This window comes from Canis lupus, chromosome 2 (genome assembly GCF_011100685.1).
Source record: "Canis lupus familiaris isolate Mischka breed German Shepherd chromosome 2, alternate assembly UU_Cfam_GSD_1.0, whole genome shotgun sequence".
In the NCBI taxonomy this organism is placed as follows: domain Eukaryota; kingdom Metazoa; phylum Chordata; class Mammalia; order Carnivora; family Canidae; genus Canis; species Canis lupus.
Window position 1 is genome coordinate 20,647,709 of NC_049223.1, and position 12,096 is coordinate 20,659,804.

The following is a 12,096-nucleotide window of genomic DNA, read 5'->3' on the forward strand; positions in this document are numbered from 1 at the left end:
CTCACTTCTCATTTTGTTGAAATGAAATGGACAAACCATGGGGCGGAGTTTAGAGCCTGACAATTAGTAAACCTACAGTAAACAACATCCCTAGCTTACAGGATTTTTCTCTATCATTACGTTTACGCGTGTATTTAAAATACTTACATTTAGGGGATCCCTGGGTGGCTCAGCGGTTTAGCGTTGCCTTCAGCCCGGGGCGCGATCCTGGAGCCCCGGTATCGAGTCCCACGTCGGGCTCCCTGTATGGGGCCTGCTTCTCCCTCTGCCTGTGTCTCTGCCTCTCTCTCTCATGAATAAATAAATAAAGTCTTTAAAAATATGTAATTCAGATTGTGTCACTTCTCTGCTCACAGTCTTGCAAGGGCTCCCTATCTTACAGAATAAAAACTAACAAAACCCTCCCTGAGTTGCATACAATCCCGCTTCCCTTGCTCTGGAGCCCTGGATCACGCCACTCCTGGTTATTCCTGGCCCAGCTTCCACATTGAGGCCTGGGTTAGAGATTCTTCCCTCTGCCTGCCACGGTCTTGCTCCCTCCATTCCCATGACCCCCGGGGCTGACTTCCTCATCTTGGTCTTTGTTAATGTCTCAATTGCCCGGCTCCATCCCACTAGCTCACTCCTCCCACCATGCTCTCTATCCCCCTTCTTACCTTCTAGTGTTTCTTTTGTCCCACAGCACTTATCACCACCTATTATACTGTTTAAATCGCTTATTTCTTAATTTTATTATTTATCTTCTGCGAGAATGTAATTTCCGTAAAGACAGTGATCTTGTTAACCAAATTTCTAGAATAGTACCTTGCGCACAGTAGGCACGAAAGCAATATGTTTCGATGACTATCTTTCGCCACCAAGGCCACTACGATGCTGGGGCCATCATGTCTAAAACATGACCTTGGATTTGGATCTGTTTTCTATCTAGTTGTCACATGACTTTGTACAAGCTACTGAACCTCAGTTTCCTTAACTGTAAAGTGAAGACAAAAAGTGTACCTATCTGATGGGGGTAGTTGTGAGGATGAAATAACAAATATAAAGCATTTAGGGCAGTACCTAGCACTATATAAATGAGACATGATTTCCACTAGAATGTACACTCCATTGCCACATAGGTTTTTCTCTGCTTACTTGTTGCTGTATCATTAATGTCTAGAATTGTGTGTGGCACATAGTAGATGGTCAGGGACTGTTGAGTGAATAAAGGAACACACATTATCACATTTTGGGGAATATTGGGGCAGCTTCCTATCTAGATGTGCTGCCCCAGGCTACCTGAGTGCTCTTTCAAACTTAAATCCAGTGGCTTGCAAACTTAAGCATCAATCAGAGTGTCCTGGAGAGTGTGTTAAAACAGGGGACTGCTGGACAGTTCTGATTCAGTAGGTCTGGGCTGCGGTAGGGATTTTGCATTTATAACAGGGTCCCAAATACTGTTGGTGATGCTTTTCCAGGGCCCACACTTTGAGAAACACTGTTCTGATCTCACCTGTCACTGTCTTATTTCAAACCACCCAGCTTCTTGCTGTCACTCTGGTTAAAGTGTAAACTATTGGGTTGGTGAATAAGCCATCATGGTCTGGTCCCTTAGCTGGGTTAGCCTTGACTTCCCCTATTAAGTCCCTATTATTTCATCCCTTTTGACTTTGGCTAAAAGGAGCTCTTTGCAGGGTGCAGACTGAAAAAAGAGCTCATTCCAGGGACTTCAGCCGTTCCTGGGCCTGGAAGTTGAACTCAAATTCACCTTCTCTGCTATGTTTTGCCAATGGCCCCTTTCTCCTTGCAGAAGTGAGCTCTTCTGTTCGGTCTCTGCAATGCATTCTGAGCCCTGTGAAACTTCCTGCATTTATTTATTTCCCTGAGCTCCTACTTCTGCCAGATTGTAAGGTCTTGTGCCAAGGCTGATTCCTTTATGTACTTCATGGTTCTAGCACGATGCCTGGCACTTAGTGGATGCCCAGGAACTAATAATAAAAGCTAATATTTATTGAACACTTGCCATTTTCCAGGACTTTGGGTTGGCTTTAGTTTTCTTAGTTGTATAATACCATTTTTTCATCAGTCAGAGGGTTGAGGGTAGGAGGTATGAAGAAGAGATATTGGTGTTGGAGAGGTGTATGAAACTAATCGCAAAATAAACACTATGATTTTTCAAAGCCACCTTCTGTTATGGGAGTTAGCCATACAGTGTCTTCTTCACTCTTCCAGAGAAGGGATATCCTTGCCAATCTTGTTCACTTTGTCCACACTCTCCCATACACTCTCCAAACATTTTGAAAACAAACCCATTGAGCTATAATTGAAATATAATAACTAGCACATATTTAACAGCCTATAATTTGATAAGTTTTGACATGTGCATACACCTGTGAAATCATCACCACAATCAAGATAATGAACTTGTTTCCTGGGTCCCCAACCAACTACTGATTTGCTTTTGTCACCTTAGACCAGTTCACACCTTCCATAATTTTATATAAGCGGAATCATACAATATGATCTCAGACTTCCAGCTTCCAGAACTATGAGACAACTAAATTTCTGTTGTATAAGTCACCCAGTCTTGTTACAGCAGCCCTAGCACACAGATACATACTTCAGAAAACATATATTATCTCATCATATACTTTCTAGTAGATACTTTATGTCCTTTATTCTAAAGGAATATAATACAGTAAATTTGTAACACATGTTTATTTAGATTGACAACAGTTTATGAGTGAAGAAAAAAATATATAGTTATTTCCCAACAGACTTATACCTACCTCAAGAACGAATTTTTTGGTATTTAGCATACACTTGGTAGTGGTTTGCAGTCCTGTGAGACAGAATATATCAGGGACTTAGAAGTCTGAAGAGCTTGGGGTTGCGGAAAGATTCCCAAATGCAGGATGAGGAAACAGCATAGTTGCTGTTGTTGGCTATACTTCAGTTTTCTTTACTAGCAGCCACAGGAGGAATTCTCTTGGGATTCAGTATCCAGAAAATTTGACTTCTGAAAAACCTGTTTTATTTGTGTCTTGAGGATGCATAAGGCTAGTAAGTCAATGTGGCTTCCTCTAGAAGAGCCAAATAATTGGCTCATGTGTTCCAACAATGCGTGTCTGTCTGTGGGCTATGCCTACCCAGCTTCACTATTTCCTGACCTATCTTTCCCCCTTTATCTTATTTCCCTTTACTCTTTCATACTGTATCCATTGTGGAAGGAAGAGAGGATAAATAAGTGGGTAGATAAGCATATGAATATTACCTTTATCTGCCTTGTCAGGAGTTCAAAATCCTGTCAGAGGTTGACTCACCAGATTCTCCAGATCCCAGGGGATCTGCAGAATTTGTTGTTGATATAGACAGCTTAGCCCTCCTTTATTCTAAGACAAACCATCTTATACCAAATCAAAGGTGTTGGCAATCTGTTGTCTTCAAACGGATTGAAAATATACCTGAAGGTACATCTTGGTCATGTATGTAACCACTGCAGGGCTTATTACAGTGTTATGCACAATGCAAGAACTCAAGAGTGTTTGAGTTATTTCTGATTATTAATATTGTGGTGTTTAAGGAGAATTATTGGGAAGAGGTCCAATAAATACCACTTGGTGAATCTTAATACTTTAACAAACCTTTTCATAAAGTTACTTTGGTGGTTAAAAAACCCCAGCCCTTGGGCCAGGTGGCTGGCTGAGTCAGTGGAGCATGTGATTCTTGATCTCTGGGTTGTGAGTTCAATACCAATGTTGGGCGTGGAGTCTGCTTAAGAGAAAAAAAAAAAAAATCCTCCACCTTTCCCCTAAAACGCTTTTTGCTTTTCACTTACCACTTTCTTTTATCCATCCTTCCAAACTTCCACAAATATAGTTCAAAACGCTTTTTGCTTTTCACTTACCACTTTCTTTTTCTTTTATCCATCCTTCCAAACTTCCACAAATATAGTTCAAATATAGTTCCACAAATATAGTTCCCCTCATACAATCCTCTTGGTTACCCCCTAAGGTAGAAACCGGGAAGAGGAGGGGAGAAGGGAAACTGAGCTCGGCTTTCAGGCTCTCAGTTGACAAGCAGGAGGTGCAACCGAAGGTTCTTCGCATCGCCCTTCCTGGCGTCCTGGGGTGGAGCACCTGCTGCAGGTGTTCCGTGTCCCTTCGCCACGCGGCTCCTGCACAGAAACGGGCACTGCGCACCGGACGCCCCCCGCGGTTTCCAGGCGAGGCGTCGGGCGCACCGGACGCCCCCCGCGGTTTCCAGGCGAGGCGTCGGGCAGGAGTCACGCCCGCCGCGCCCGAGGCCCCGCAGCCCCAGAGGCCCCGCAGCCCGCCGCTCGCACCGCCGAGCCACGCGGGTCTCCAGCCGCGGAGTCGCCCGCCCGCCCCTCGGCCCCGCCCTCGGCCCCGCCCTCGGCCCCGCCCCTCCGCCGCACGGCTCTTCTGATTGGACGTGGCTGCGCCCGGTCGGCCAATGGCGCGGCGGCGGCAGGTTCCCGGAAGTGGCGGCGCGGCGCGGCGCGGGGCAGACCCGAGCTTCCGCAGGCGGGTGGGGAGCGGGCCGCGGCGGTCGGCCGGCGCTATGAGTTCCTTCAAGGGGCAGATGGCCGAGTACCCGGCCATCTCCATAGACCGCTTCGACAGGGAGAACCTGAAGGCCCGCGCCTACTTCCTGTCCCACTGCCACAAGGGTGAGTGGCCGCGGGGAAGCTGCGGGGGGCGGGGGGGCCGGGGCCCACACTAGCAGGTGCGCGTGTCCCGGCCTGGCTCTGCAGCCTCTTCGTCTGCGCGACGGCGCAGGACTGAACACTTAGGTTCTTCTGGTCGCTCTCCTAGCAGCGCAGCGTCGGGGGGCAGCGGGGAGCGCTCCGCCTCCACGTCTTCGCTTCCCTGTTTCGGGGGCACCTGGGTGGCCCAGTGGTTGGGCGTCTGCCTTTGGCTCAGGCCGTGATCCCGGGGTCCTGGGCGCCTGCTTCTCCCCCTGCCTACGTCTCTGCCCCTCTCTCAGTGCCTCTCATGAAAAAATAAAATGCCTTTAAAACAGGAGAAGAGGGCAGCCCAGGTGGCTCAGTGGTTTAGCGCCGCGGTCGGCCCAGGGCGTGACCCCAGGGTCCCGGGATCGAGTCCCGCGTCCGGCTCCCTGCGTGGAGCCTGCTTCTCCCTCTGCTTGTGTCTCTGCCTCTCTGTCTCCGTCTCTGTCTCTCTCTCTCTCTCTGTCTCATGAATAAATAAATAAAAATTTAAAAAAAGAAGAAAAAGGGGATCCCTGGGTGGCGCAGCGGTTTGGCGCCTGCCTTTGGCCCAGGACGCGATCCTGGAGACCGGGGATCGAATCCCACGTCGGGCTCCCGGTGCATGGAGCCTGCTCCTCCCTCTGCCTGTGTCTCTGCCTCTCTCTCTCTCTCTGTGAATATCATAAATAAATAAAAATTTAAAAAAATAAAAAAAAAGAAGAAAAAGACAAGTTTCAGATGCAATTATGCCCTTACCTACCCCCCCCCCAATATTTATTATCAAGCAAGTGCATGGACACCAATTCAAGCATCCTCTCTGAAAGTTCTATGAAGCGCAAGCTCCCCCTCCTTGTTGATGTTCTGCCCACATCCAGTGTAAAAGTTTTGTTTAAGGCAGGGCAACCAGAAGACTAAGATTTAGCAGCTGCACACAGTTAGGGCTTAAGCCTGAGTGGCTCCCCCTGATGATAAGGGCTGGAGGGTCTCTTAGGACATTATAGTTTGGGCAGCCCGGGTGGCTCAGCGGTTTAGCGCCACCTTCAGCCCAGGGTATGATCCTGGGGACCCAGGCCTGCTTCTCCCTCTGCCTGCGTCTCCACCTCTCTCTCTCTCTCTCTCTCTCTCTCTCTCTGTGTGTGTGTGTGTCTCGTGAATAAAATCTTTAAAACAAAAAACATTGGGGATCCCTGGTGGCTCAGCGGTTTAGCACCTGCGTGGAGCCTGCTTCTCCCTCTGCCTGTGTCCCTGCCTCTCTCTGTCTCTCTCATGAATAAATAGATAAATAAAATCTTAAAAAAAAAAATTCTAGCCCATCTCCAGAGCCAGAGGAGCCTCATGTTGCAACTCTTGTCCGTGTTTAACCTCTAGGATGCTGAAGTTACTGCTTTTAGGAAGTGCCTCTGCTTTTTTGCTCTGAGCTACAAATTCTCTCTCATTAATGAACAAAGTCTGTACTTCCTCTCGATGTGCTAACTAGCACCGTGAGCCTCTTTGAGAGTCCGTTTTATTCTTCAGAATGTGGTTTTTGTTTTTGTTTTGTTTTTCATTGTGAGTCGAGTCTCCAGCTGGGCAAGGATACCTTTGTTTGACCTTTTGTCTTGAGCCTCAACTCGAAATGTGCTAGCCATCACTGAAGTGTGGCTTAGGGGCTTGCCCTTCGTGTTTAGGAGTAGGGAGTTTGGAGAAAGAATCCGCCTGCAGGAATCTGAAATCATGATCATGAATTTATGCTTAAGCAAGAAACTGACTCCCTATCATTGAGCAATTTGTAACTCTTCCTCTTCTTTCATTACATGTGTGTTCACTCAAGGAAGATGTAAACTTATCAAGGCAAGAACTCGACTGCTTTCAGAAATTTCCCACATTGCTTACTGGGAGTGTTTAACCCTTTTGAGAAACAGATTTCTTTGGATGTGCTGTGGGCTGAATTGTGACCCCCCACCCCCAATCACACTGAAGCTCTAAACTCCCTATGTGACTCTTTTTGGTGATGGGGCTCTTAGGAAGTAATTACACGAGCTTATAAGGGCAAGGTCCTAATTTGTTAGAATTGGTGGCCTTGTAAAAAGAGGAATAGAGATTCCTCTCCACACACACAACCTGAAGAAGGACTGTGTGAGCATGCAGTAAGTGGCTGTCCGCAGGCCAGGAGGAGTCCCACCAGAAGCCAACCCTGGCACCTTGATCTTGGAAGTTAGCTTCCAGAACTGTGAGAAATTTCTGTGGTTTAAGCCGCTCTGTCTACGATATTTTGTTACGTCAGGCTGAACAGACTAATACAGAATATCTGACAAAATCTGTGGACTCTTTTGGTAGAAAAAAAAATTACATAAATGAGATAGAACATCTCATCCCATGGCCCACTCAGTCCTGTTTAGGAACCATCTGGAACCCAGTGCTATGCTCAGGGCAGGCTTTGCTAAGCATCACAGCAAGGCCTGGGAGACAAGAGGGGACCTATGGCTTGAGGTAGCAGCCCAGGGGTGGAGAAGACCCCCTTAGAGGACAATTTACAGTGACTTAATCTGGTCTAGGAAAAGGAAAAAGCCCCTATAAAGGAGATGCTGTGTACAGTCCTCGCAGCACCAGGTAAATTGGCCCAAGTTCTCTTGGCTGGCAGTCAGGGGAGGGGGCTGGGGTGGTCCTGGGCCATCTTGATTACAGCAGCTACAGAGTGCTATCTGCTGATTTAGTTTGGGACTTGAGGCCAAGTCCTGATTGAGCCTCTTTTTGCCATGGCACAAATTCTTTGGAAAGTCCTGCCCTGGGATGCCCCCCATGGGCCCTGAAAGCCTGGACCAGGGGTGGTCTGAGGAGATTGACCCTCTGAGGGGACAGGTGCAGGTCTGGTCAAGGTCTGTGGTGGGGGGTGTGCCTTGTTTTCTCTGGAGTTAAGGATCACCAGAGGGAAGTTGAGGCTGTGTGTGTCCCTGTGTGTCTGTGTGTGTGTGTGTGTGCACGCGCGCGCACACATGCACGTGTGTGGTGGTGGTGGTGGTAATTAGAATAATTAGGATTGGTTTAATTCAACTCAACTGAGGAGGTGTGGCCATTGCTGTCTAGTCCTTCCCATGCTGGAGATTCAGAATGTATTAGAATTTACTGTGTTTTTAAAGGCCATCTCTGTACCTGTTCATTTAGAGGGCTGTGAAGTGGGCCTGTGTGGATGGAAATATCATACCTTCTCATGCTGGCCTAGGCCTGAACAAATTCTTAGAGTCTGTGGAAGCTAGCTCGAGTCTCCAGATGGACTGACTTAAGTGACTGGAACTGAATGGGTCACATGGAGCGGGGCATGACAGAGGGTTGGATAGAAATGAAAGAAGAACATAAAGGAAAGTGCTGGAAGTAGTTCTGAAATGAGGGTCTAGTCACTCATTCTTCTGTGGCTCCTCAGAGTGATTTAGACTCTCCTAAGATGGAGGGGATCATTGTCCTTCTATTTTATTTTATTTTATTTTATTTTATTTTATTTTATTTTATTTTATTTTATTTTATTTTATTTATTTTATTTCATTTTATTTCTTTTCTTTTCTTTATTTTATTATTTTATTTTTTGATCATTGTCCTTTTAAATGATGGCCAGAGATGGCCAGCTTTCAGTGGTTCCTGACCTGTTTTCAGATGCATCGTCACCTGCAGAAGAAAGAGCCAATAGTCCATAAGAATCTGTTCTCTTATAAAAGAGAACCTCTTGGGGCACCTGGGGTGCTCAGTTGGTTCAGTGTCCGACTCTTGGTTTCAGCTCAGATTTTGATCTCAGGGTCATGGGATCGAGCCCTGTGTTGGGCTCCCTGCTCAGTGGGGAGTCTGCTTCTCTCCTCCTCACCACCCTTGCACATGTGTGCACACACTCTCCTTCTCTCTAAAATAAATGAATTTTTAAAAAAGATTTTATTTATTTATTCATGAGAGACACAGAGAGGCAGAGACACAGGCAGAGGGAGAAGCAGGCTCCATGCAGGGAGCTGGATGTGGGACTTGATCCTGGGACTTTAGGACCACGCCATGGGCCAAAGTCAGGCTCCCAACCACTGAGCCACCCAGGTGTCCCTAAAATAAATAAATCTTTAAAAAAAATGAACCTCTCATCTGTTTTCTCGTAAAAGAACAGACAATTGTTTGCTTGGCCTAACGAATCCTCTCAAAAAAAAAAAAAGTGCTTATGAATTTTTATTCTTTTGTTTTTAGATCACATGAAAGGATTAAGAGCTCCTGCCTTGAAAAGAAGGCTGGAATGCAGGTAATTTATTTTGCTACTTATTTGTGTGGGTGTGTTTTTAAGTAAACATTTCTATTGGGGTATAACTTCTACGCAGGAAAGTACATACAATGTATAAGGGTACAGTTGGATGAGCTTTTATAGGTGAGCACATCTATAGAGCTTCCACGCAAATCAATAAATAGAATAGGACCAGTGTCCCAGAGCAGAGCCCCGTCCCTCCCCACAGTCAGTCCTCGTCTCCCAGAGGCAACCTGTACTTTAACTTGTTGTTGTTGTGGTTTAGCTTTGGCTATTTGTGAACTTTGTGTACGTAGAATCATACAGTCTATTCAGTATGATTCTACTTCTCTTTCACTTAACATTATAATTGTGGGATTCCTCATGCTGTTGGGTGTAGCAATAGTGTGTTCATTTTCAAGTGTATGTGTGGTTCTGTTGTGAAGAAAATCATGTTTTTGGATCTTAAAGCTAAACTACAGTATTCTTTTTTTTTTTTAATTTTTATTTATTTATGATAGTCACACAGAGAGAGAGAGAGAGGCAGAGACATAGGCAGAGGGAGAAGCAGGCTCCATGCACCTGGAGCCTGACGTGGGATTCGATCCCAGGTCTCCAGGATCGCGCCCTGGGCCAAAGGCAGGCGCTAAACCACTGCGCCACCCAGGGATCCCTAAACTACAGTATTCTTTTCCTACAGCCGTCCTTTGCCTCAGTGTCAATTCCAAATTCTCAAGATATATGTTGAATAGGACCCTGCTGACTCCTTCCCTTCCTTTCCCTTCCCTTCCCTTCCCTTCCCTTCCCTTCCCTTCCCTTCCCTTTCTTTTCTTTTTTTTAAGATTTTATTTATTTGAGAGAGAAAAAGAGAATGAGCAGGGGGAGGGGCAGAGGGAGAGGGAGAAGCAGGCTCCCCACTGAGCAGGGAGTCTGATATGGGGCTCCATCCCAGGACCCTGTGATCATGACTTGAGCTGAAGACAGATGCTTAACCGACTGTGCCACCTAGGCGCCCCAACTTTTTTTTTCTTTTTAAAGATTTTATTTATTTGAGAGAGAGAGAGAGAGTTCACAGGTGGGGGTTGACTTTTTAACTTCTGAACCAATGGATGTCAGTGTTCTCTGCAAAGTGGTATCAGTAGTCCGTGTATCCTGGTAATGCTAGCTGTGGTTAATCGAGTACTTCTATATATATGCCAGGCACTATGTATTTATCAGTTCTGCAGTTTTTCTGAGTGCCTGTGATGAGTCAGGCACTGTCTTGGATGTTGAGGATATAATAGTAACAACACAGATGAAAATCCCTGTCTTCTTGGAGCCAACATCCTCATCAGAGCCTCTTGATAATTTTTTGAAAAGATACCATTATTATTTCTATTTTGCAGATGAGGAAACTGAGGAACCAGAGAGATTAAATTAGTTGCCCAAGGTCATGCAGCCAGTAAGTGGCAGGACCAGGATTTCAACCAGGTCTGTCTGATTTTCGAGCTGGGTATTAGTTATCTGTTGCTGCGTAACAAATTACGCCAAAACTTAGTGACTTAAATCAACTAATCTTATGTTCTCTTTCTCAGTTTCTGTGGGTCAGGAACTCTGACAGGGCGCAGTGGGAGTGGCTGGTTTCTGCCGGGCCCCATGGCATGCTGGGGCTGCCATTATCTGGAGGCTCATTCACTCAGTGTTTGACACTGAGGCTGAGAAGAATCAGGCAGTTGGGGCTTTCGAGCATCTCTGTTGCTGGAAAACTCTTCAGCATGGTGATTTCAAGGTAGCTGAACTTTTTAAATGGAGACTCAGGGTTTATAAAGTGTACGTCCCAAGGGAGAGCTAGCAGATAGCCATGTTGCCAGGAGACCTGGCCTCCAAAGTCCTGTGACCTTCCTTCATCACATTCTGTTGGTGGAGGCAGTTACAAAGACAGGCTGAAGGGGAGGTTAAAACAAACCCCGAGGGATTTCCATATCCATTTTGTAAACAGAGCATGTATGGTCAGGATATATATGAGTGTGGCCATCTTTGGAAGATATGGTCCACCACAGACTATATTCTTAACCTCTGAGCTTTGCTTTTGAATTTTTAAAGTTTATCATGAAATAAATTTTTGCTCACTAAAAAATAGAATAGGTGTAGATGAAGTAAAACACAGAAGTCTTCTGTTCCCCGCCCCTTTCTGTTCTGGAGAGGCAGCTTCGTACCTAATCATGTGCAAACATTTATGTATAAAAACTAAGAGTGATGGGGGACACTCTTTTGAGGAGGTCAGAGGGCCCAGTAGTTTCTCTCATCTGTTTCTTCCCCATTGTCCCTTTGCAGTCTTTTTTTTTTTTTTTTTTTTAAGATTTTAAAGTAATCTCCCCACTAAATGTGGGGCTTGAACTTACAACCCCGAGATCCAGAGTTGCACACTCCACTGACTGAGCTGGCCAGGCACCCCCCCCCTCTTTGCGGTCTTGATGGGACCTAGATAGTCACAGGTGGTGGCATGTTGGGAACTGCTCTAACACTTTTTGGGCCAGCTGAGTGTCTGGATGACTTGAGATAACTGATAAATGATGAAACGTATTTTCTGGTCACCCAGATGGCTCCCTGTGGATTGTACTGACATAGTTTTTCTAAATTTCTTCCTTTCAGCTTGAAGGTTCGCTTATACTGTTCACCTGTTACTAAAGAGTTGTTGTTAACCAGCCCGAGGTACAGATTTTGGGAGAAACGAATCGTAAGTTTTATTTTTTGAATGACACTAACTCTTCTTCTCAAGGGGAAATATTTTTCGAGGTCGATTAAACAAAGCTTTCGAATTATTCAAAGCCCAGTTCCTCCTACACTACATTTATCCACATTAATTACAATATTGATGTTTAGTCTTTAGAATTCATCAGTTTAGAGGAGGCAGACATTTTATTGTTGCCGATTTGTTTTTCTTGTTCCTTAACAGTTTGATCTCAGGTCTTAGTTTTGCTGGTTTAATCTCATTCACTCTTGCTAAGTTGCATTTTAATGCTTTATAGTGTAAAATATTTAACACCGTTGATAAATCCTTTTATTTAGGTCACAATGTAGCCTGGGAAGAATGAACACATCTTATGGGTTATGATAAAGGGATAATAACCAGAATAAAAATAGAGTGGACAACTTTGAATCTGACAGATTCAAAATTGTC

At 45.5% G+C, this 12,096-nt stretch overlaps 1 protein-coding gene and 1 long non-coding RNA gene across 8 annotated transcripts in view; one reads left to right on the forward strand and one right to left on the reverse strand.

The window, feature by feature from the left end:
- Positions 1–229: 229 nt before the first annotated feature.
- Positions 230–4,212, reverse strand: LOC119870141. Its single transcript, XR_005355290.1, has 3 exons — positions 3,887–4,212; positions 2,769–2,821; positions 230–287 (listed from the first exon to the last, which is right to left on the reverse strand). It is a non-coding gene; the product is annotated as an uncharacterized LOC119870141 (long non-coding RNA).
- A 280-nt stretch (positions 4,213–4,492) lies between these two features.
- DCLRE1C (DNA cross-link repair 1C) overlaps positions 4,493–12,096 on the forward strand; it is a 36,182-nt gene continuing 28,578 nt past the window's right edge. Inside the window, exons 1-4 of one of the 7 annotated variants that reach the window (XM_038530040.1) lie at positions 4,583–4,672; positions 8,906–8,957; positions 10,322–10,406; positions 11,568–11,652. In XM_038530040.1, coding sequence (XP_038385968.1) covers positions 10,369–10,406; positions 11,568–11,652 — 123 coding nt within the window. In that variant the 5' untranslated portion in view covers positions 4,583–4,672; positions 8,906–8,957; positions 10,322–10,368. Of the gene's footprint in view, positions 4,673–8,904; positions 8,958–10,321; positions 10,407–10,510; positions 10,705–11,567; positions 11,653–12,096 lie in introns of those variants that run through there. The other 6 variants (XM_038530037.1, XM_038530039.1, XM_038530038.1 and 3 more) reach the window with 6 other exon arrangements.